This window comes from Parasteatoda tepidariorum, chromosome 1 (genome assembly GCF_982258835.1).
Source record: "Parasteatoda tepidariorum strain Cologne lab strain chromosome 1, Ptep-v5.0, whole genome shotgun sequence".
Lineage (NCBI taxonomy): Eukaryota > Metazoa > Arthropoda > Arachnida > Araneae > Theridiidae > Parasteatoda > Parasteatoda tepidariorum.
The window spans coordinates 39,722,828-39,750,686 of record NC_141755.1 but is presented as its reverse complement, the minus strand read 5'-3'; the positions used below and the strand labels follow the sequence as shown (position 1 = coordinate 39,750,686).

The 27,859-nt window shown below is 27.0% G+C and overlaps 1 protein-coding gene across 3 annotated transcripts in view; it reads left to right on the top strand.

The window, feature by feature from the left end:
* The window catches only part of LOC107453590 (uncharacterized), an 87,372-nt gene extending 64,660 nt beyond the window's left edge, over nucleotides 1–22,712 (top strand). For all 3 annotated transcript variants that reach the window (XM_016070466.4, XM_016070465.4, XM_016070467.4), the window contains exons 2-4: nucleotides 5,409–5,688; nucleotides 18,839–19,232; nucleotides 19,365–22,712. In XM_016070466.4, the coding sequence (XP_015925952.1) occupies nucleotides 5,511–5,688; nucleotides 18,839–19,232; nucleotides 19,365–19,374 (582 nt within the window). In that variant the 5' untranslated portion in view covers nucleotides 5,409–5,510 and the 3' untranslated portion in view covers nucleotides 19,375–22,712. The remainder of the gene's footprint in view (nucleotides 1–5,408; nucleotides 5,689–18,838; nucleotides 19,233–19,364) is intronic.
* Nucleotides 22,713–27,859: the final 5,147 nt, after the last annotated feature.

Here is a 27,859-nt window from a genome sequence, read left to right as displayed (position 1 = left end):
TCTGAGTTCTAGCCTCACTTGAAATTCAATATGGTGAAAAAGACTAAACTAAACATTATTTCATGATCTAATTAAGAGAAAAAAAATAATTTTTCTCGATTTGAAAAAAAAATTATATTATTTTTTTAACACTTAAAAAAACTTCAAATTTTTAATATATTGGGGTTCCAGACCCCTTTAAAGGAAATTAATTAATTAATTACTTCTCAAGATATAAATAAAAAAAATCGAACCATATTTTTCTTAAATATAAGACAAAAAATCTTTTTCATCGAGTTCTGATTGTTTTTTTTTTATTTCAAGCATTCTAGTTTTATCAGATAATTTAAAGAAGTTTAATATATGATAAAATTGAAAAGTTGGTTTCAAATATTTTCAAATTAAATCCAAGGGAAATATTGTTGTGGAGATACGGTAATGATATAGTTTATAGGATGAGGTGTCAATAAAACCTCCACTTATGCATTTCCTTTTAAACCTTTTTCTCAATAACGGCAGGCACTGAACTTCTATTCTTCGCCTTAAATTCCGGAAGTGCTGCTCATCTATCGTTACCCGGTGGGCACCTGTGAACCAAAGTTACGAAGGCACCCACGTCACAATGTCACAGATACCCGTTCATAGGGTAGGCCACAATCACCACGCAACAGAAGACGACACACAGAGAAACATCTATACCCTCAGCGGGATTCGAACCTGCTGCCATTGGCTTCACAGTCAGGCACGCTTACCACTACCACATGGCCGACTTTTCCATTAAACTAAAATTATAAAGGTCACATAGATGTTCATACAGCAAGCCAATGCTGAGACTTTCTACTTTAAAACCAATAATTATTAAAGCAAACTGAGCTCGATTCACATTATGAGTTACATTACATTAAGTGGATCGAATTACATTATGTGTGAATCGAACTCATAGTTTAACATAAAAAGTATTTTTCTTAGACTATATCATAACAATTACTTCTAATGTGTATTAACTCCATGTGGCAAGCCATGGGTTTTCGAAGGTGGTATCCTTGCCCCCTAGTTACGCAACGGAATATCGAATCTTGATCGATCGTATATTGCTACCTTCTCTGCCCGACCTCTGTGCTGACGTATAAGATCCTCGGTGGCAGACGGATTATGGGTTTAAATCCCCTTATCATCTGACAAACCTTTGAGGTTTTCATAGTTTTGCTTTCATTGTAAAGCAAATCTTGCAAAGTTTCACAAAATGTCTAACATGAAATCGCAATGAAACATGAAATCATGTTTGTCCCAATACTTAATCGGGAATTTCCCTTGTCTTCTGGGTTAGACTCAAATTTTTAAAACTTTGTAATAATTATTGATAACCATATATTCTAAAAAGATATTGACCGTATGTCCAAAAAATTATTTTAACCTCGAATCGTAATACAATGCGAAGCAATATGTTTAATTTTCTCCAGGCTAAATAAGTTGATAAATTTATTCGTGTTTCAGTTTAAGATGAACCGGTATAATTATGAACAACTGATATGCTCGAAAATGCATTAAATTCTGTTTAGCAACTTATTAGGTTTGCAGCAATTTTGAACTATATTTAACAGCACAAGACAATAAAAGTGCAAGACAATAAAACAAAACTACATAAAAAAATTAAGGATGAAAGCAGTGAATTTGGAAAATTCGTTTAGAACGTGAAAATATTTTTTAAAGTAGCCGAAATTGTTTTCTAAACAAACACTTTATCGATGTCAGCTAACGACACAAATACTTATTTTGTATTATAGTATAATGAGATATGGCATCATTACGCTGACGACATATTTGTTTTCATAAATAAAATGTGTATGAAAATGAAATAAAAGTGTTTACAAGTAACTTCAATCATTTTAATTCAAGTTCTATTTTTATTATTTTTGTTGAATCAAGTAAGAACAAAATTTCTTTAAATTGGTTGAATTTAGCACTCAAAAGTAATTATGAATTCAAATGTTTATTTCTTTAAAATACTGTAAAAAAACTATTTAGTAATATTTTTACTTAAATTTGAATATTGATTCAATTAAGTAAAGTAAATTATCATAATTAAAAGTGATCTGCAATTTTGAAGTATTAAAAAACAAAACAGTTTTATTACTTTAAAAAAATAGCTGCAAATTTTCATGAGTATGAAACGGGAATAAAATCATAATATATTCTGTCAAAATAAATTTCCCTTAAATTTAATATTATTAATGGTGTTTATCTAAATCTGTATAAAACGGTTTTCATATTTCTTTTCATACGAATGTAAATGTTTTTGAGAAGTTTAGGGTGAATGAGAAATTTATTCAATGATGTTTGTAAATATGAATATAGTAAAAATGCCAATAAACTTTAAAGTATTCCATATGGCGATAAGTTGTTTTATTAAAAAAATATTTAAATCATTTCTTTATTTTCAAAAGAAATTTTTAGTTTACTCACATTCAAAGTAAAAGAACTTTTATGCTCCAAAAGTAATTTATACATGATTTATAACTTCTGGAAGCTTGGAAAAAATAAGACAAAAACTTCTTTCTTGGGTTATTTGTTAATTTATTTACATTACTTGATAATTATATACTTGATAAAACATTCAAATTGAGTACATTACGCATGAATAATGTCTATTAGCAAATAGTAACTAAATAGTAAACTAAAAATATCAATTTTATACTGATATAAAATTATAATTATGCTTTATTTTGAAATAACTTTAAAAAAAAAACACTTTTGTCTTATTCACAACAAACAGTTTTTCATTTCCCTTGGATACCATCTGTAATTTAATATATAATACAAGTCTAATTTAATTAGAATTGTAACTTAGTGTTTAGATCAAATATTTCGGTAATAGTAAATATATTCTATTATTCCAAAAAAAAATTCGTATTAATGTTTTTTTATAAACATTCGTATAATTTTTATGCTTTTAATAAAGCATTTTTTGTCATTTATAATTAACTATTTTTACTACCTTTAATTTAACATGTCTTTTAGTCGAATTCTTTACTACAATTTAGAGATCTAAGTATATTTCTCATATTATCTAACTAAAGTTGCATAAAATTAATTCATTTTTAAACCCTATGAAAATTGTTTTTTTATAAAATGTTGTTTTATATTTAATTTATAATGATTCGAAAGAGAAACTTAATTTTCCTTCAAAAGTTTGGTTGTCATAAAAATATTAAAAAATCATTTCGAACCTTATAAAATAAAATTTCACCCACTGTGGTATTTCTATATTTCAACAAAAAAAAATTCTACTTTGAAGGATTGAGTTTAATGTAAAAATGAGAATAATTAGTAACACCAACAAAAAACTATTTTACATACATTAAAATATTTATATTGCAATTTACTCGACATTGCATGACCGCTTTGTTATGTCTACTAATCAGTTTTATGAAAATTATTTATTGCATAACAGTATTGCAGAAGAGGATTCGTGAAAAGCTGACATACTTAAGGGTCCTTATTTCGTGTACGTCGTAGTCTTAGTAGAACATGATTAAATATCGTTGATTGCCAAGTATATAGTACTTCTTGTAATTTCGATGCATAAACCAAAAGTGAAGGGTGCTTTCAGCAGAATGGAAAATCTTGCCATACTTCTGGTATTCTAAAGAAATAGATTAAGGCATATCATTGAGACTTTGTTGAGTTAGCCCCACAATTTCAAGATCTCAATCTGAGTGAAATTTTGTGTAATAAAGTTTAACTATTCGACCTCCTACTATTGAATGTCCTATGTGCTTTGACAATCTATTTATACCCCTGTCAAAAAAAATGTCTATCAATGGAAAAAGTTGACTCATAGAGACAGAGCGTTGGTGGTCATACTTAGATGGCCACTAAGTACATTGTTGCACTTATCATTGATTATCAATTTTTACAATAAATAATATTGTGTTTGACAACAATAAAAATAGTATTCTGGATTATATAAATTTTAAAATAATTCCAATAATTCAAATTAAAGGTATGCAAATAATGTTTCACTAACTTAAATAAAATGAGGTTTATTTTTTTCTATTTCATTGATTATTGATTAATTTTAGAATAACAAATATCTCTTCACTTAAAAATTGCTCGTAACTTTCTAAAACGTTAGGATCAATTTTAAAGCGCAACCTATTTTGTTTACTTTGTATTACGGATTACTTTTAATCAAATATACACATCAGATGTCTTTAGATACGTATTTCTTATGGAAAACTCAATTAAAATAAATTCTTGTTAGTGATTACTTTACTCAGATCGGAAATAAGAAATAAGGCTGCAAAGACTAGCTTGTAAATACTAATATAAAAGTTTCTGTTCTGAGGATTAAATTAAATTCTGTCACATCAGTTTACTTTCAAATCATTATACATCTTTGTCTTGTATTTCGTTCAAATTGACGAAAAGTCTGTTCCTCATTTTACAATAAAAAGAAAATACAATTCTTCGTTTAAACTTCAAATTTAAGTTGAAGTGTTACTTAAAGTGCTTCTCTTTCAATTTTATTCTCGTTAAAAGCAGCTTACACCATTATACTTTTTCCGATTATACAAAAGAACTGAATAGGATATTACTTTACAATGTTTGATCCCCATGTCATTAGAAAAAGAAAACATGTTAATTAACATTATAATTAATTACGTTTAAGAAAGAATATGGGTAATATTACAAAACAAATTGCATGCTTAAAAGCCACAGTGGTTGTAAAATAATCAAAATTAATTAGCTAAACTACTTATAAGCATTTAAAATCTGAAAACGTTTATTTAAAGTATGTATATTGTTTACTAGAAAATTGTATTTTGTTAGTTGGTATAATTTATCTTTAAAAATGATATCTGGTGCATTTTTGTGTAGTATTCTATAGTATAATCTATTAAAGTATTATGTATAAAAAAAGGGTCTTTCATTACGAAAACTATGAAGTTTAGTACTTTACTCAAAATTGTATCACTGTAATTGATCATGTTAATAAAAAGCAAAATTTGAATAACTAAAATTTTTAACTTTTAAAGTCTTTAAAGAATTTTTTGGTACCAAATAGAGAATACTATTGATTTTTACAATAGTTTTTTTAATTCATTTGGCATAGCCAATAGGAACTTAAACAAAAAAATGTCTAGGTGTGTAATAATTTAGCATGGAACAGGGGAATTGAGATTTTGGTATTTACACAAGAAACCTTGGTTAGCAATATAAACTAAGTAATTTCTCATTGAAATTTGCTGAAATCATTTAATTCGAAGTGTAATTTATGTAACAACAGCAATGGGGAAATGCAATATGAACAGTAGTTTATCATAGAGCAATGATAATTTTAAATTTGTTAACTAATTTTAAAAGCAAATACTATTACGTTTCATAATATATTTTATAAGAACTCATACATTTTTCCTCTTTTTTAGAAATTCTAGAACTTCTGTAAGACGAAGACTCTAAGTAGACAAGGAAGATCACTAATAAGGAAGAGTTATTCGGATACAAAAGAAAAATTACACGAAAGCATCATGAATTTTATAATACAACTTGTGTCTTTCCTTGTTTTCATGGACGTGGTACATCTTTTGCCGATCCAAGAAGATGGTGCTTTTGGCGATGCTTATGAAATGAAACTGGCAAAAAGACCTTTCTACCCATACAGAGAAGCAATCTTATCTCCCTTTGGGTTTCTAGATGCTCCAAGAGGTAAGAATCAAAACGTATTTCATTACAATGAATTTAAAATTCTAAATTACTCAAAGACAGTTTTGCTTGCCTGTGAGTATTCGAAAGGCCTGTTTCTAAGTCCATTACAAAAGTCATTGAATTAAGAAGCACAAATAATTCCCCTTAAATGTTTCTAATACTAAACTGTTTTTGCAAGTACCCTCTTTGTTTAATTCTGAGTCTAGTTAGTTGACATTTATTTCTCATTTATACTTTTCAACTCAGCAACTTTTTCATTGTGCAAGGATTAAATTATATTATCCAAATACATTTGTTCTATTCAATAATCAAGTTGATTTTAATATGATTAGGATGATCCTACAAAAAAGTTACATTTTATGAAATGTATAACTATAACTTTATCTCTAACCATTCTATCTCATTTTTATGTAACACAACGTTAATAACCTACCAAGAAAGATATTATATCAAACTCAAACGTACCTTTTGACCAAAATTTGAAAAAAATAAAATTTATTAAAATGTTATTAAAAAATAATAATTAAAATATATAATTCTAAAATGTTTAGAATTTTTAAGTCATAAATACAACGTATTTATATGTTCTGTGAAATTTCAAGAATTTATTAAAATGGTTTTGAAACTAAACGCTTAAAAAACACATTTTTTTTTATCAAAGAATGCATAGTAATTTAAGAAAGCTTTTAACCCTAAAATATTACTAACAAATTCCACCATTAGCGTAACTTCCCTTCCGAAGATTTTAATCACATTTCAAGTTTAAATTGATGAAACAACATATAAAGATTAATGCCTTCAATTTTCCATCACGATTTAGAATTACGTGTATTGAAATAGATATTTGCCAATGTACATGGGAGCCTTTGTAATTAATCTATAAGATTTTAGAAGTCTTTTAGACATCAAATAAAGCTTTTCAAATATTTATGAAATCATTCTACTTAGCATATTTGGGTTGATTTGAAAAGATTAGATAAGTGATTTATGTTGCTTGAACTGTTTAAGTGTATAATGTATAGGTAATAATTATTTATCAGAAAGATGATTTATGATACTTCCGTTATCAAATATTTAAGAATATCCGGAAATAAAGTGAGTAACATTTTGAGTTCGATTAGATAATTTCTTAAGAATTATTTTTAAAATGTTTTAATGGTTAACACATTTTTAGTATAAATAACAAATCTTATCTAATTTAAAATAGAGCTTTTTCATAAAAGAAATGTGATTTACTAAAAACAGTCATCTATAGTTATTGTAAGATATTGGTTAAATATCTAGCAATTAAAAAAGTATATTCTTCAGCTGTTTTATTTATTAAATATATAACAGAAATAATTTGATACATGTGACCACAACTAAAATGTTAAATTATTTTAATATTTTAAAATTATTCTGCAAAATTACAGTAGTTTAACATTTTAAAAACAATATAATGTGTGGAATTTTTTAAAAGGTAAAGTACCTTCAAATATGTGTTGTCTTCTTCAACTCATAAATATGCTGTTACAACTATACATAACTGTAAATAAGACACTGTGTAAAGCTAAAATTTCTCAAAATTAAATTATTTTTAATAATTAAACATAGAATCTTTCATGTTACTTTGTGCTACTTATATTAAGGTTTTTCATGCTAGCTGCGTTAATTTAGCGCGTGAATTTCACTCGGAAGTTTTGTTTTTTTCATACAACATCAGATATTTAGAGCGTTAAAACATTTTCTGAGACGTTTTTAATTTATTTCTGTCAAACAGAAACCGACATATATTTTTAAGGTCAGAGAATTAAACATTTTGACTTCAAATTTTATTTTTTCTTAAAAACTTATTATGTCTCCCTTATTTGGATGAAAAATAACGATATAACTGTTGATATGGATGCTGATAATATGGTATGGATGCTGATGTTGATAAGATGCTGATGATAATTAACAATGAAATTTCGATAGTTGACAAAATTGCTAAAAATTGATAACGATAACTAAATAAAATTGAAATATCGCGTAAATTATTGAAACAAAATATTCAAATTAAAACAGAGCTACAGATCAAAGGAAACGTGAAAAAATAATATGCCGCATCTGGTAATTTTCAGCTTCAAAATTCAGAGCTTAGAAATATTTTAGATTAAACAAATCGTTGAATAAATCTACACAATATTCACAGATTAAATATTCACAGATTAAATTATTATTGTAAAATATTGGAATAAGTTTTTTTCCATTTAGTAATACTACTCATTGCGTTTTCTTCCATTTTACTAATCAATTTGTTTTGTAAGTATCAGGAGTTATTTTAGCCATGCATCATTATATTTTAATGCTATAAGATTTTAAATTGCAAGAAATTGTTGAATAAAGAGACACGATCCACCCAACAAACACAATTTGAGCAGAGATTTTTATTGGCTCGTGCAAAATTTTAGATCTAATATTGTTTCAATTGAGTCAATTCGAATTTTTGCACTGGGCACGAAAGAGAAAAAACGAATCACCCTGAATTACTCCAGATCCAACTATCTGATTTTTATGCACTAGGACTGAAACTCACGGGGGTAGCCACTAATGAGTTAATTACTTAGTGCAGACGATATTTTAAAAAATCGGATACAAAACTGTACTTTCTCTTAGTAAATTACCTTCTCTGAATAAACCTTTTTACTAACATATTTGGATTTCTTATCCTCAAAATAATACTCCCAATCTGAGAAATATTGTCCCAAAAGATTGATCAAGAGAGAGGTTCAAACTTTGATCCTTTAATGTAAAATTTACTTTCTGCGTATTTCGCTGAATCACGAGAAATTTTTAAGTTTTCGCCGGCTATACTGTGTAGGGGTCAGGGAGCTGACCATACTTGAGAAAGGTCTTAGGTTCAAATCCCGGAGAAGGCGTGGATGTCCTTTCATTCTCTGTAATATTGGTCCTTACTGTGGGAGCAACGTTGGCCCACCTAATATGATGCTCCTGAAAAATTGGTTCACAAATCTGCCCTACTGATTGATACCTGAATAACGAGTGTTAAATAGGTGTTCACTGAAAACAAAATTAAGATAGTTTAAAAAAAACTTTTGCACATAATTATGACATTTGTTTAATCAAAGGTAATTGTACATAAAAAGCCTTTTTTAAGAATTATTTTTTTCTTTTTTTAATTGACAATTGTCGAAAAATTTTTTAATTATAAAGTATAAATTTTTTTACATAATTTTAAAGATTGTAATTTTGAATTTGAATGGCAAAATGCAAAATCTGAGGGAAATCGGGCGAATACTTTCAGAGAAATTGAATTTAGAAAAGTCACAAGTTTAAAATTTGATTTAAGAGGAAATTTTTGACAGATTTCCCTAAAATTTTGTATTTTGCATTTAAAATTACATTCTTTAAAATAGTGTAAAAATTGTATACCTCACAATTCAAATGTTTTTCGACTATTATTCAGTAAAATTATAAGAAATAAATGGCTATTAAATGGAATCATTTTCGGATAAGCGAATTGTAAAAATTGTAAAATTGAGGGCAAAAAGTTTTTAATTCGCTCAAAAAGTTTTTGAGATATAGCAAAATATGCAAAAAATAAAACCAACATTAAGGAGTCCAAACTTTGAATCACTCTCGCGGCCATACTATTTGGACCATATTTAGGTATGTTTATTCCATACCTAAATGTAGCCCAAGGGTATTCCACACCTATATGTGGCATTCTATTCTTATATATGATATTCCATACCTAAATAAGCTGCAAAAAAATGGTATGGACCAGAGAAAGTATATGTTTATAATGAGAAAATAGGTTTTTGCTTTGATTTCGTAATTTAATTTATCATCACCTCAAATTAATTAGTATATTTAAGGCAACCCCTGTGAACCATTTAGTTTAATTTCGAGTAGGTGTAACTAGAATCAGATTCAGTTGGAATGATCTAATTAGAAAATCCAATTAGATCAAAAGTTATTCAAGGTGATTCGTTTTGTGTTCTTCACCTGTCCAAATAATTTGCATCGCATTTTTTCTATTTCACGCGTTATGAAGCTGTGAAGCAGTTTCAACAATGTGTGAAAAATGTATTTCACATGCTTTTGATTAAAAAAAAAATTAAATATTGAAAGTGTAAGTGTGTACACAAAATGGTACTTACAATACGGTTCAATACAAAATAGACTGCGAGATATAAATTCTAAGTCAATATACAAAGGATATTTTTAATATTTAACAGTCTAAATTTAGATATAATACACTTATTTTAAACAATGTTATACTAATTTTTTAAGCCTTAAATTGCATCCAGTTGGGCTGAAGTTTTGTTAAATCTGTAGGTTTATTTTTTAGAACATACTTTAAGGCCTAAGGTTAATCACGGTTTTGGATAAAAAAACTTTCAATAAAACTGACTAAAAATTTTCTTTCTCAATTAATTCTTAAAGATGTTTAAAACTACAGCCGTCTAACTTTCAAAACATTAAGAATTGCATATAAAATTAATTTTCCAAAATTTATCCTTATTTTCTCAATGGATCATTTAAATAAGTTCTTTAAAATATATTGATTATTGCTTACTTTTTCCCATCGCAAATAAAAATGCTGGGAATTCTGAAAGGAAAAGCATTCAGTATATTGTGCATTGATTTTAAACACTGAATATTATTGAATGTGACTGTTATTTTTCTGAAGAATGTTTTCAAAATGTACAAACAATACCTGAGTTTTTTTTGCTTTCACTCGCAGAATTTCATAATAATATTTTTAAAAAAATATTCTTTTGAAATGGAATAGTTCTATTCAAACGTCCTAATATTTAAAAAGTATACTTATGTTTTATTAGAAACATACTTTTCTTAAAACGGAACCACATTTTACTGCTTTTTTTACTTAATAATTATTTATTATTATTTTATTTTTTGGTTTAAAAGCAGTTTTAAACATTTAAAAAGGGAATGTGCATACTTAAAAGAACATTTCTGGTGAAAGATTTAGAAATTATTTTAATTCATTCAAAAATGAGAATCACGCACAAATCATAAAATTAAATTAATACATTTGAAATATAAAAAAAAGTTAATTCGTTGCTAATCTCTGAAAAAACGTTTGTTTTCTTTCTGAAAACTCTTTCTTTTTATTATTTAAATCAAGAAATCTTAAAATTTATATTTCATGGAAAGTCTATTCTTAAGACATTTGTAGAACAAATTTTGGAAAACAAATTTAGAATGTCCCCCTAAAACAGCATCATTGATGTTTGCATTATCGATTACTTTTCATTTGAATAGAAAATGCTCCAGCGATTTACAATTTCAAAATAATAGTGAAACTCTAGTTGAAATGTCTAGAAATGAAAGTATGGAAATGTTAAAATGTAAATTCAAAAGTTTTTCAATGACAAATAAAGGCGAAAACCAATAAAATAGAAATATTTAAGCATGAGTTTGGACATAACAAGTCAGAGAGAAAATATATTAAATAAAAAATCTACGGAAAAATAACTTTAACAAAAAATTATTCTTTCTTATTAAGTAAAACAAGAAAAATATCTGAATTAAAATAATATATATATATATATATAAATATATATATATATATATATATATATATATATATATATATATATATATATATATATATATATATATATATATATATATATATATATATATATATATATATATATATATATATATATATATATATATATATATATATATATATATATATATATATATATATATATATATATATGTACAGTGGTGGCCAAAAGTGTGGACACTTTTGGAAAGTTTCATGTTTTTCAACTTTGTGTGCTTGTAAAATATATTAATTTTCACTTGAATGCAAAAGTTTACATATTAAATTGAAGATAATTTAATGTGAAATTTAATAACAGAAACAGAATTAAAATATCTGTATTACAAAAAAAGTTATGCCTATTTTAGTAGAACAAACATAAATCGTTTTGAATAAAGACGTGTTTTGTAATAAAAGCGTACTAGCCAATCACAAACATTGTTCTTAGGACCAATCAAATGTCTGTAACTATAGTTTAGGTTATTTGGATGGCAAAAGAGTTATTGTTGTGGAAATATTTTGCGGAATGATGCATACTAGTACAATTAAATAGAGTATTGCTGTTTTTTAATTTTAAAGTCCTTTCTTCTAATTAAACTAATTTTAAACAATGTCATCAACAAGAAGAACTAATTGGACATCTACCAAAAGAAGCCGAATTGTCATATTGAGAGAAAATGGCCTCTCTTTTGCTGAAATTGCAAGACAAGTTGGTGGTTCAGTGACTTGTTCTGGTGTACGAAAGTTCTGTTTACGTTATGAAAGAACGAAATCAGTGGAAAATGAAGCCAAATCAGGCCGAAAAAAATGCACAAGTGCTACCGCCGATAGAAAAATTAAACGGCTATGCCTTCAAGATAGAAAAACTTCATCAGATGCCATTAGATGTGAAATGAATGCAGCGGGTATTGCAGTAAGTTCAAAACTATAAGAAGAGGGTTATCAGAATTTGGACTACAAGCTAGAATTCCAAGGAAAAAACCATATTTAAATCAAAAGCAAAGCGAAAAACGAGTTAAGTAGGCAAAAGAACACATTAAATGGTCAGAAAATCAATGGAAGCAAGTAATCTGGAGCGATGAGAGTAAAATATCGCTCTTCGGTAGTGATGGTAGAAAATACGTGAGACGAAGAGTAGGTGAAGCACTTCATCCTGATTGCATTGAGGCAACTACAAAAAACTCACCAAATGTCATGATTTGGGCATGTATGTCTGCAGATGGTATGGATCGAATTCAAGTGATTGATGGCATCCTGAATGCCAAAAAATACATCGAAACTGTCTTGAAACCGAAATTTATACCTTCCATCCGGGATCTCTTCCCCAACAACGCACCATTTATTTTTCAGCAGGATTCATCTCCATGCCACACAGCAAAAGTATGCAAAGCATGGTTTCAAAATAAAGTTATAGATATATTACCATGGCCAAGAAACAGTCCTAATGTCCATCCAATTGAAAATTTGTGGCGCCGTTTGAAAATTCTTGCACGAAAAAAACGTCCATCCAATAAAAGACAACTTATTGAAGCTATAATTGATTCTTGGCACCATGTGATTACGAAAGATGAACTTCAAACAGTCGTTCACTCAATGAAAAGAAGCTGGGAAGCTGTCTTAAAAAATAAGGGATTTCCTACTAAGTATTGATTGTGTAAGTATCACTTTAAAAAAATGCAAATCTAAGATAGATCTTACTATTAGTTGCATAACTTTTTTTGTAATACAGATATTGTAATATTGTATTCATTATTAAATTCTGCATTAAATTACCTCCAATTTGATGTATAAATTTTTGTATTTAAGTGAAAATTAATATATTCTACAAGCACACAAAGTTGAAAGACATGAAACTTTCAAAAAGTGCCCACACTTTTGGCCGCCAGTATATATATATATATGTATATATATATATATATATATATATATATATATATATATATATATATATATATATATATATATATATATATATATATATATATATATATATATATATATATATATATATATATATATATATATATATATATATATATATATATATATATATATAAATTTTAAGGGTTGGTTGTTATTCTGACTGAAGTAAATTTATAATTACAATGTGCTTTTAGAGTTAGAATTAAACATGATGAGTGCATGTAGAATAAACTTAGTAACAAACATCTAAAAATGATCCCGTGGGAAATACTTTAATAAAAAGTGAGTTAGAACTTAAACGTGCTGAGCAAACGATGGCCATATTGCTTTTAAATGAATGATCATCATAGGTTAATAGGTTATTAAGTTAATAGGGTTGATAAAAAGACGTATGCTCAGCTCAAGATTTTCTCTTTTCAGAATAATGTACGTTTATACACCTACAAATGAGAGTTAGGTCTCATTATTTTTTAATGAACGAGCACAGTAAAATTTCATTATGAGCAATTATTATTTGTATTTAATAATTACTGTAGGCACTAGAGTTTAATTTTTCATGGTACTTCTAAACAAAATGCATTCATCATAAGAATTTTCTGAAGTATTTAATAATTTCAAGATGTAACTCCTCTATGCTTAGTGTGTTTCTAATGATTTAAGTGGGTTTTAAAGCATTTCATATAATAAATCTTTACAACTTTAAGATGGTCCTTTTTGCTGCTTTTTAATTTTTTCATATAAATCTTAAAAGCAGAAAGTTGAGATAGAAAGAAACATCCTTAATGTTTTTTGCTAATGAGATTACACGAAAATGTAATTCTATTCATTTGAAATACCTGAACTTAAGCTAACATAAAAACTTCCTAGAGAAATATTTGATTTAAATAATGATAAGAGTTTTTCTGAGATTTCAAAAACTTAATGCTTGTCTAGTCCTCTCATGTGTACTCGCTGATTTTGGAATGAGTGAATAAAATTAGTATTCGAAATAATAAAAACGAAATAAAAAATTAGAACTTAAAAATTCTTTCAAAAATAAGGTATAATATCTAAACTTTAATTTTATTGCTTGCTCAATACAGCAGCTTTTTATATATTTTCCTTTAAAAATTTAAAATGTATATGCATGCACAAGTTTTTAAATTAGAGGAAATTAGAAATCAGGTCATCTTCCAAAAATTAAAATGATTGAGTGTAAAGTTATAAAAAGACTTCATTTTCCTCCCACCAGGGGAGCTTGTCAGTTTTTGAAACAGACAAACGAACCATGAATTAATGCAATTCATTACAGATGACGAACATGACAAAAACAATCAAAAACATATTCAATTTGATAGTTCAATTTTAAAGATTATATTTAACCATTGTAAACAAAAAACATATATTTTAATCCATTAAGCAACATTAAAAAACTGAATTGAGTCTTAATTATGTTTGTGTTTATTTTGGACTTTTGTATCCACATCTAATTGTCATTAAACAGTGGGTTGCAAAAATATTAAAATTTTTGACAAATATTTTGAAATCAATTTAATTGTTCTTCTTTTCATAACAAAATCAATATTTCAGCCTATCCTGAGTAGAATTTTGCAATTACTTATCGCTTTCTTAAATTAAAAATACACAAATTTTGTTCTTTATAATTTAAATTATAAGAATCAGTTTCATCAAAAAATATTAAATAGTTTGTCATCACATTAGTTATAAGATAAATTGAAGAAGAAACTCTTAAATGATAATTTTTAAGTATTAATTCTCTAACCCAATTTAACTTTACATTTAAATAGCATTTCTTCAAAATTAAAGCACAAACATATGAACTTTAACATTTTAATCTCATTGAAATATTACAAAATAAAACAGTGTTTTTTTTTCCTTTGATTAATAATTTCAAAATATTTAAAGGATATAATTTTTGCCAAATTTTAATACCGGCAATTAAACCGCAATAAAAAAAGCAATAAAATTTTTGTTCTAATTTTTGTTATCACATATCCTGTTTTAAAGAGTTCTGTTTCAAATGTTCTGTTATTATTAAAAAGAAACCTTTTACTACGTTAAAAAACTTATTAAATAAAATTTATTTGCCTTTTTTTAAAAAAAGTAGCAGCCATCAAAATTTACTACATTTAATATTAAAATAATCTTGTAAAATAGCTGAATGTAATTTAAAGTCATGCACTAAAAATGTCAATTGAACACATATAATTCAAACTTTTCTGCCTAACTAAAAAAAGGTAAGAGAAAGTATAAAAGATAGGAAAAGTTTGAAGAAAAGTATTCAATGTATAATATTGTTTCTATTTAATATTTGCATTCGAAATCACTTATTTTTAAAATAAAAGCTATTTACAATGTTACCGACAATTTTAAATTTTTATTTGTGATTTAAATTTAATAAAAACGAACATTTTTATATTTAAAAATTAAGTAAACAAACTTTCGATGCCTATAAATTTATTAAATAAATAGAGAGTAAATCAGTAAATAAAAAGCTTTTCACTTGTTTGATATATTAGTTTTTCAGAGTATTAGCAAATTAAATGTATTTAATTAAATAGCCTACAGACTTTAAAACAGAAAAAAAACATTTAAATTTGTTTTTGATTTAAAATATGCTTCTTTTCTTAAAGGAAGTTTTTGAATTTACCAATTAGAAATATTCTTTTATTAAGTCCCTTCCTTTTTTTAAGAGCGCTGACAGAGCAATTCATTTCTTCATTAAGCATTTTAATTACCTTAACTTAATTTTAGAATGTGTTTTATTTAAAAAGCAGATTTAGCTATACAATCACTAATAACTTTGGCATTAAAAATCGTTTTAAAAAGTTTTTAATTTTCCTGAAAAAAGTTTTTGAAATATGTACAGATGCAGTTAAGAAAAAGAAAAAAAAGCAGTTTGCTTTGTGCAGGACAGATACCTTATATTTTAACAGCATGAAAGGATGAATTCGACCAAAAAACAATATAATACTCATCAGAAAGTTATGTGAAGACGATAGTGAGTAAAAAAAAATTTCGGTCAGTGTGAGCATAAATGGTGTTTAAAAAACTTTTCTTTATTGATATTTTGAGTTCATCGTAGCAATGCATTATTTTAACCCAAAGGCCATTGAATATTTTGCAATGTTTAACACATTCTTTTGAGTCCTAAAATTGTCTATAAATAACCATGGTATAATTATTTTTAACTCATCATAAAAATTGTGAGGTAGGCGAACATAATTTTGCGTGTCCCAGTTTTGTAATTGAAACAAATGAATGCATTTCAACAAATAAATTGTACACAGATGCTTCAGAGTTTTGTTTAAGATTATAATATTCAGAACTTCCGTATTTAATAATCTTGATTACTGTACTACCTCAGTACTATCCTAAATGCAGGATACTTTTTCTGATTTTACTTTCTTATATTTTGAAATACAATTTGTAGAATTCTTTAAATACGTCTAATGTTTAAATCAAGAACAAAATGTTTAAATAATAATTTGAACGCAGTTACCTTTCTATTTATGAAAGATATAAATAAATAATTTTTCTTGTCCTTTTTTCCAATTAAACATTTTTTCACTTACAGTTAATTATTTAGCACACTCAAGTGATTTAATACCAGATAAAACAGATAATCGAATAAATCAAAATTGATTTTTTTTCTTAACGCAGATTGGTTATACAATAAAATCTTTTAATAAAATGGTAAGATTTCAATAATTAAAAACTCAATTGAATTTCAGAGTAGTTCTTCCTATATAATTGGTATAACTTTTTCTAATTAATAAGAACATCTTAATCTCTTTCTATTATTATACTAAGTGTGCAATAATAATTTTATCAGACGCTTCGATAAAAACATGAGCTTTAGAATAAATTTTAAGAAACAACGCCATAAAAAGCACAGATTTCTAACGCACTCATGTAAATTCTTAACAGAATAAAACTTTGTTTTTTAAGTAGAAAATAAAAATAATTTTGTCTAAATCCAGGTATCTAACTTATAATAAAAATAATGATAAAATATTACAGATGATAAAACAAACTATAAGGCTAACAAAAAATCATAACAGATTACAAAGAATAATAAAATAAAACAAAACATTTAATAGAGCAAATGAAGAGCCAATGTCTGATATTTTAGAATGAAATACATTCAAAAACAAATATATTCCATAAAAATATACATTATGATTAAATAGCTTGTTCAAAATTTTAAAAAGGCTTTTTTTATCAGCCTAAAAATGTTGTCTATATAAGTAAATCAGATATGTTTATGTATATGTGTATACGTATGTACCTTATACAAATCCACAATTATGAACCGATTCGCATTAAATTTGGTGCATATACGTTCGAAAACATTATGGACCTATTAGTTTATTTTGCCCTTTTAACGCAGATGGGACACCGGAGACCTGTCTGCGTCAGAAAACCAAACAGTCTGCTTTCTCTGCAAATTGCAAACTTTCGCCGACCTCCATTTCTGACACTACATCCATAAGAAAGAGTTTTCAATAGCATTTAAATAATTTAAAATGTTAGTCATTTTTTAACTCGCAGTTCTAATCCTTAAAAAAATAAGTTTTTTGCACATTCTTACGAATTATTTATCTTATGTTTCGTATGTCAAATTCTTACTAGTAAAATTAACGTTAATAATTTATCAATGTATGGGGATAAAGTTACTGAATTCTTTTTTAAAAGGTATATGTGCTTCTTAGATTGATACTTACTCTTTTAAAGCGCATTTTTACAAATTTAATGAGTGAAAACTTAACAAGAACTAATGAAATAAAAAATTTATCTTTTAAGTCATGGACAAATTATGGTAAATTTTGTAGATCATACGTTAAATGATACTATATACACCGAAGAGCCATTACATTATGACCACCCTGCTAATAACATGTAGGACCACCTTTAGCCCTCAAAACTGCTAGCATCCGCAGTGGTATTGATTCCACAAGGTGCTGATAGGTAGTCTGAGGTATCTGGTACCAAGCGCTCACCAACTCGTCCTGCAATTCCCTCACCTTGCGAGGGGGTAGCGTGGCAGTACGAATTTGGTTTTCCAAGTAGGACCACAAATGCTCTATTGGATTAAGGTCAGGTGAATTTGGGGGCCAAGACATGACTTGAAAGTCACTGGAATGTTCCTCGAACCTATCCATGACGATTCGATCCTTATGACATGAAGCATTATCCTGTTGGTAAACACCATCCCCCGCAGGAAAAACTGTTGCCATGAATGGGTGAACCTGGTCAGTAACTATGTTCAAGTAGCTTACAGACGTCAGGGATTGTTCTATGAGGATTTTGGGTCCTAATGTGCCCCATGAAAATATTGTTCCTGGGCGAGAAACCATGAAAACCTGAGCGAGCCCATTGTTATAGATGGAGAGTGGTCATAATGTAATGGCTCTTCGGTGCATACAGTTAATCTTTCGTTTGGTAAGTTGCACTTCTAACGCAGATTATGATAAATACCAGATGTATACCTGATTAGTTATAAGCCTCACCGGAAAAAAACAGCAAATAATAGAAGATACGCTTTAGCAAACAAGAAAATAAAATTATCTTTACATTGATCCATTCAGCTAATTAATTGCAAATTTGTATTCTACATTAAAATATGGGACGAAATATAACTGCTAATAATTTTTCTTTTAGAGATTACCCAAGGTCAGAGAAAAAAGGCTGTTGACTCAACTTTCATTCGTTTCGGACGGGGATCTCCATCAGAAAACCGGAATGCCAGGGACCTTCAGGCAGTCTCTTCCTCAATGGATCAACCAAAAATGGGCGACATCGAATTGTCAGACAATGTGGGAGACGATGGTTTTAAAGTCAGTGCACAACATTTCATCCTTAACCACAACGGCTGCAGAGTTTCGAACACCCGGGAACTGATGAAAGCTCTCCTCAGTGATCCCAACTGCATCAGAGCTTTTCAGAAAGCTAAGAAAGAGAATGTAAACGATACCTTTATAAGATTCGGTAAACGTGAAGCACCCCCTGAGTTCCAAGAAGCTGATTTGAAAAGTTCGTCCATCTTCGGGGAAAGGTAAAGCACCATGCTTTATTTTTTCCTAAGTAACGAAATGAATTAAAAACTTTCAGCGAGTCTTATCCTTATCATCCCTGTTTTAAAAAAGAAAAATTCATTTTTTGAGTTCTGTTCTTTTTTTCCTTTTAGACCTTTTTGAGGGAGTGGCTTTGGTATGAGCAACATGAGCTGGATTTATTTTTTTCGTACCTCGTTCACTGCAAAATATGGCTTCTTTAAGGAATCAAACATCTAGAGTCATTTGTATATAGAACTATATAGCTCATTAGTATTATTGATAGTTATGAGCTTCATATTTGTTAACTATTTATAATTTTTTGCTTCGTATTATTATTATTAGTATACATATATTATTACTAGTATACATATCATTTTCTACAACATTTATAATTTCCTTAAATCTGTGCTTACATTATTACGTTATAGTTACTATTTTGTACATAGGCACATTTCAGAAAAATTCAACTTCCCTAAAAGTACTTTTAATAATTTTTATTTACTAATAAATTACCTCTGATATTTTAATAAGGAATTAGAAAAAAAAACTAAAATTTTAAATTTATATATTTTTGTTCCTATTTATTTTATTTTTATATTGATGTTTTTACTAGTACTAAATGAATTACTCAATTATGAAAAACTCTCAAGTCCTGGGCTACTTATACGAACGATACTTATTTACGAAATTATCAATTATAAATACTGTTTACTATAATTGTTTGAAAACTTTCACTGGTAGAAATTTACAATAATAATTGACATATTTCAATAATAATAATTATTGTCATTATATTATCACAGCATCAATCTATTTTTTATTTTAAAAAAGGTAGATTAGGAAATTTTATAAAATACTAGAACAAATTACATTTCAATCATTGAGTATCGATCGTAAATTCTTGCCGGAACTTAATACAGCAGAAAATTTTAAATTATAGTGTAAATTAATGTGTGTAATCAATTACTTAAACTGCAAAAACATTTTTGACAATATTTCTTAATGATGATAACTTTTATTATTCATTCCAAAACTGATGGACAATTGAATATTAAAGTAAGTTACATTGTGTTTCAGATTAAAGCAATATTCCTTCTAGTTACCAGAAATTCTTATAAAGGTAGAATGTATTTGGAAGTGAATAGGATATAAAAATTATTTTGAATAGAAATAGAATATTAGTATTAGAAATAGTATGAAAAGTCGATTTCATTCGGTTAAAATTTCATTTTTCAAAACAAAACATCTGAATTTATTAGTATTTAGTTTTGGATTAAAAAAGAAATATTTTTCCGAGTGAGTACTTATTTCTAAATCTATAATCGCCGAAAAGCAACAAGTTCTTATAAAGATTCTACACGAAGAAAAAAATTCTGGTAAAATTACCGTATTATATAGTAATAATATTTCTAGCAAAAAAAAATCGTTCTGGTTAATAAAATTGAAATATACGTATTAAAATCATTTGTTTAGCATTTTTCTCCGTTCAAATGGTAACGGTTTACCGAAAATTCTGGTTTTGAAAATTAAAGTTCTTATTACCACGCATTTAGTAAAAAATACAAAACTGAAAAGAAAATTTAACCGAATAAATGGTTATAAATGGCGAATAAAAGATATCACGATAAACTTACCAAATTCTATCACACATTATGAAACTATAGTGTAGTATTAATTTTACCAAAATCAGTACCAAAGTACTTCAATAAAAAATGCAGTGCTTTTTCAAGTACTCAAACAGCCAGAAGCATATTCTGGTAGTTTTGACCATGCTTTTTTCTCAGTGTAGAAATATGCAGCAATTATGGCGTTTCTATGATACTCTAATTGTATTTTTACATGCAATTTCACGTTTTAAAGCAGTTTAATCCCAGTTGAATCCCAACTGAATGCCTTATTTGCGATAATGTTACAAATTTAGATAAATGATATTCATAAATGTGTATTACATATCTTAAAATGTTGCTAGATTGTTAGTTCAAAAGTTTGGATTTATCACGTATAAAAACGAAGTAAACAAAAATAAATAAATATGGAAAGCAAACAATTTTCTTCTGAATATTACAAGCTGCTATTGTGTAATTATAACAAGTTGTATATTATCTGTTGTAATTTCACATATTAAAATATCATTCTATTTCCCTATTGAATTATCTTAAATAATTAATAATTAAATTGAATAAAAATAATATTTATAAATGTGCAATATATTATCTATAAACTCTGCTAGATAAGTAATTTACGAGTTTGATTGTAGGCATTTGTAAAAATTTAATATGCTCAAAATAAATTAGTTTGGAAGACATGCGGCTGTTTTGGTGCTGTGGGCATGTTTTATTTCATTAGCAAAACAAATCAAAGTCAATTTATATTGCATATGTATGCAACTTGTATATAGGTATAAAATATTTATTCTGAATATAATAAAATCAACTATTTAAGTTTAAATTAAGAAAAAGTTGTGTGTATTTTGTATAGCATTATTAATTTATTTATTCATTTTCGTGTTTTTATTACTATTATTGTATATTTAACTTTTTATTATATTGTACATATTAGTTTCTGATGCAAATTCGTTTTATTATCTTAGGAGCTTACATGAGTATTACTATGTTATTTATCTTCTTTCTACGAATATATTCACCCTCATTTGTATGATGTTCATTAAAAAACTTATTTTATGTTAGAAAATAATTTTAATAAAATTAATTAAATTTTCGCCAACTTAATATGGTAGCAATATGGTATGAATCAGCATCAATATGGTTTCTTTAATTCTCTTGATGCTGTTGCTCTTGATTCTTCGATACTGTCATACACAAAAATGTCAAGCATAAAAAAGTTATGAGACAAGCATGATGTATTTTCTATGACCTTTCGTTTAAACTGCAAATTTGAAGCAAATATGGTTGTAGTGCAAGTTCAGTTTTTTTAAATTTCAAGCATGCAATTAAAAATATAAAACAGTAATTAGAAAATAAAGCTTTCAGGATAGACTAATGTATATTTCAAATAATATTAATTTAACTCAAATATGAACTTATATATAATATTTATGTAATTTTGTGATTCATATGTGTATATAATTTAATTTTGTACTTATTTTATACTTTTCTAACGTTCCTAAAATCTTATTAAAACTTGATAAATGCTTATTGTAAGCCAAGTTTTTCAATGAACGAGGTTTAGGTAGCTGTAAGCTCTGTTGTGTCATTTAGTTGCTTTACACTAGCTCATTTGAGCTCATGAAAAGTTATAAATAATGTTTTTACTGAATAAACAAGCACGTTACCGAATCTTAAGAAGAAATCAACTTTGTAAGAGAATCATGTGGTTCTCACTTGATGTACAAGAAAAATGCTGCATAGAAGGTAGTTATAAAAAATTTGAAAAAAATGTTGTTGGATGGCATAATGCCAATTCATGTGAAAAAAATTAATATTCTTTTATTTGAAATAATAAAAGAAATTATTACATGGGCTGTTTTTGTTTTAGTATCATAAATTACACAGTAATATAAGTTTCATATCATGTTCATTCCGTTACTATTAATAATTGATTAATGAAAAATAGTTGCTTATTAAATTTTTTGACGTTAAATACCAAAATTTATGTTTGGGTAATTTAAATTTATATGCAATTAAATATTCAATTTCATTTTTTATGCTTCCTTTTTAGTAAAGAAGGCTTTGTTCGAATCTCTTTATTTCAAGAGTGGCCTTATCCAAACACCTATTTCAAAAAATAGCATAACCTGATTTAGAAATTTTCTATTAAATGAGCAAGATGTAACTGTTTAAGTTAATTACTAATCAGTCATGAAATTAACCAATAACCTAATTCTAATTCCTTTCCTAAAAAGTTTGAAAAATTTTCTGACAAAACCTTATTTTTCCTTTGATGGTTAGTAATCTGTTTTAAATAATCTTTAAAGTTGCAGCTTTTAAAAAAATGATTCAAATAAAGAAAAGTGATTTTTTTTTTAATTTTAACCATTTGCATTCTTCATATGGCCAAGGTAAATACAAATTCCGCATCTGGCATGCACCGACCAATGCGCCGACGTAAAATATCCTCAGTGGTAGGCGAATCATTGGTTAGAGTCCCCTTGCCGTCAAGCTTACCGTGGGAGGTGCTCGTGGTTTTACCCTCAATGTAACGCAAATGAGGGTTAGTTCCATCAAAAAGTCCTCCACGAAGGCAAATTTCTCACAGTACATGATCCAGGAGTTTCCTTGTCTTTTGGATTATGTTCCAAACTACAAGGCTATGGAGTACAACATTAGTAGCGTAAACCAAAAATTGGGTTGGCTGTTCAACGACGGTTATAAAATAATATGAAATATTAGACACCCTAACTAAATAATACGACTGACGGGAAAAACGCAAAAACAAACGTTGGAAATATTTTGACTTTCGTTTTGTGCTGTCCTCGATAAGCACTATTTTCTGCCATAAGTAAATTAAAAAACAAATGCAAACCAATGCAAATGATTGCTTTCTAGCAGTTCAGTTCGTTGATGTGGTTTCACAGTACCTATTGATGAAACATAATATTTCAGTACTACACAGAGAAAAAAATTCTAGTAAAGTTACCGTACTGTTGGATAATGACATTTCTGGAGAATAAAATCCATGACACTGGTTAATAAAACTAAAATATGCATTATTTAATCCTTTATTTGTAATTTTAGCATTCATATGGTAATTGTTTTACCAAAAATTATAATTCTTATTGCCACACATTTAGTAGACAAAATACAAAACTGAAAAGTAAATTTAACCGAAGGGTCTTTATCCACTGCTGTAAGGAGTCATGATAAAATTTCCAAATTTGATCACATTTACCAAAATTTGTCATGTATTTTAAAACCGTATATCACTGTTTATTTTACCAAAATCAAAACCAAAGTGTTTCGGTAATAATTATCCAGTTTTTTGCTGTCACATGGAGCCAGAAACACGGTAAGTTTTACGATATTCAGGCAGTTTTGACCATACTTTTCTGTTGAGGAAAAGACGAAATAATATTTAAATCTGTACTTTTTCTAAACAAACAGATCATTTCTCTTTATTGTACCAGCATTGATAAAACAGAAATTATATATATATATATATATATATATATATATATATATATATATATATATATATATATATATATATATATATATATATATATATATATATATATATATATATATATATATATATATATATATATATATATATATATATATATATATATATATATATATATATATATATATATATATATATATATATATATATATATATATATGTATATATATATATATATATATATATATATATATATATATATATATATATATATATATATATATATATATATATATATATATATATATATATATATATATATATATATATATATATATATATATATATATATATATACATATACATATATAATTCCATTAAAAGGTGGTTTCTGAGAATTAAATAAAATAATTATTGACAAAAAGTTTCGATTCCCGTTACAACTTTCTTTTGTATGTTTAACGTCCTTAACCACATTTTAAACCAGAGTGCGAATCTAAAACTTTTTGTTTAATTGGATCAAAGAATTTTTTGATAGACTTCAATAACCATAAACTTCGAAAAAAAATTATATTTGCTTGAAGTTTTGTTATTAATGATTACATTAGATATCAAGATTTAAATATTTAAAAATTTTAAAACCTAAAAAATTCGAATTTAAGTTTTCCTATTTTTGAGGAGAAGAGATAAATCCAAAGAAGGCAACAAATCTCATAATGATTTTCGTTATAAATAATGCGATATAGAACTTATTATTAAGGCTGCTTCATGTTACTCCTCGCTATCACCCTTTCACATCAAGCTCTTTGAGAAATCAGATGTTTCAATCGTACACAACCTTCAAAAACCGAATGTTTTTCTAAGTATTTCATCTTTGTCCTTCATATATCATCGATATCAAATAACTTATTTTCACCGAGAAAGTGTTCAACTGGGAAGCGAATATATTCCAATAAAGGAATTTAACTTATAAACTCAGCAAATAAATTCAATAAAGCTCAGTTTTTTGTGTGGACAGGCATTGCATGATTAATACCAAATTTTTCACTCTCGTGTTTAAGAGCTGTAGCATCTTTATGTGAAATATTTATCGATAAGCATAGTTGAACATTAAAAAATAATTGCGAATTCATTTTTTAAGCTTATACCATAAATTTTTTTAATCTTAAAAATAAAACAATCTTTTTTTTTAAAGAATTAAACTGGGAAAGCTATAGCTTAGGTTTTATGTATTTACGTCCAATTGCACTTTAACAAAAAAATTGAATGAAAAAAATTCGTGCATCTAAGGCAGAGTTTCCCAAAGTGTGGTACGCGTACCCCCAGGGGTACGGGAGCAGTTTAGCGGGGATACGCGTTCCTATGCAAAATATCTTGCGACAAACGAAAATTTCAGAAATTTATATCTAAAAACAAAGCTAGCCATGAAAATTTACGATTAAGTATGTTCCTATTGGCTATTTTTTGCTGAGTTAACAGTTAATAATTAGTGGAGTCAACAGCCAGTTGTGATTTTTAACTTTTGTGCAATTTTTTATACTAAAAAATACATTCATTTTTTATTAGTGGTACGCAGCGTTACGAAAAATTTAGAAAGGGTACGCAAAAGTCATAAGTTTGGGAAACACTGATCTAAGGTAACACGTGATAAGCAGAAGCATTTTCTTTTTTTTCTTCTTCTTTTCGCACTACGTATTTTCATTATGCACGTGCAATCATTTTCAATAAAGAAAATTTAATATGAAAATAACTTGCATTATATCAATTAAATAAGTTGTACAAATTCGAAATGTTACTCTAACAATAATTTAACGTAAACTAACCTAAGAACAAAATCTGTGCCCATAGAATTTGATATCGAGCTGACAAAGTTTTATAATAATATAAGTAACAATAATTGAAAACAGCAATAAATCAAACAAAGGACAAAATAATGTAAAATTTCCTTATTATGTTTCGCCTAATAACCTACATATATTACGGAACAAAGCAGTATTTTATTTTAAAATACTATTTTTGTCTATATTTAATGCTAATTTTAAATGTAGTGCAAGCAGCTTTTCCCAGAAATAAAGACAATCAAGTTTCACTTTTAACACATTCTTTTTTATTGCAGCATTAAATATTTCAAAATAGTATAAAAAATCGTAATATAGTAAAATAGTGTTCAATAATAAAATAGTATTCAAATCAAAATAGTATAAAAAATCGTAATATCGTAAAACAGTGTTCAATAATAAAATAGTATTCAAATTAAAATAGTATAAAAAATCGTAAAAAATAAAGAACATTTTGTCAATGAAATCAAATTTCGCGAATAAATAGCAAACGAAAGAAGTAAACCAATTACCAAGAAACCTTTTTAAACATTTATCAAAGCCTGGTAACTTAAAAAAGAAACAATAAAAAAAACAATAAAAAAAGAAGATTTAGAAAAATTACTTTAAATTCTGTTAGCCCAAAAAGAAACAGGACGTAGAGGAGTAAAAAGTTGTAAAAAGTAGTAAAAAATCTAACTATGCAGTATTAATTTACAAGATTACAATGTATTAAAAAATTGTGTTTTGATAAAAAATGGAATCTATAGCCTTAAGCGATAAGAAAATATTAGAATTTAGACAGATTTGTTGGTTACATGTATATGAATATTGAAAACAGAGACAACTAAAATGCTTTTGTTGATGTACCACATAAAATTAAGAATTCATGATAGTAATGAGCACAGAATAACTTATTTATCCTAACCAAATTAGAAATTTAACTCAATAAAGTATTTTTAAAAGCTAATTCAAGTTCAATTCTTAGCGTATTACTAATAAAACCTTATTACCTATTTTTAAACTTATAGGGTATTTCTAATAAAACCTTATAAAATAAACCAGTGATTCGAAGTTAGAATTTTGCAAATTTGTAGTTTTAAGCAAAGAATAATAAAATTTTGGAATCACCATCGCTGTATTCCCGTTTAAAATCTTTACAGAGTTGATCCCGTTTATAATCTTTAGATTCCTTACTTAGACGCTACCGAATCCCCCTTTCCCAGTTAGCGCGACTAAAGGTAACTGAGGGGTGTTGAGAATTTTTAGAGGGTCGTAATAAACTATAGACGAATTTAGTGTTGAGCACACATTAAAATTAATATATGTTTTGATTTTATATTGATGAAATATGAACATTTTAAATTTAGCATAAATTTATTATTAAAGCAGTTTTCTTAGTACTATAACGTCTCCCCTTTTAATACACTACCCAATAGATATATTGGCCGTGATAGTCTGACAGGCAGGGTGTCGAATTCGCGTTCGTCAGAACGAGCGTTTGATCCCAGCCACCTGCAGACTCTGTGTAATAAATGGTAACTGATGCACCTAAAATATGTCGGGTCACAAAGTCCTTCATGTTCCCATAACAAATTACATCTCTGGGGTACTGAATAGGAGATTGATCGTTCTCTGATTCATGTTAAAATTATGATGTGTGAATGAATGAATGAATAGGTCCGCCTTATAAGCGGATTGGATGTATGGATGTGACAGAAGTCGAA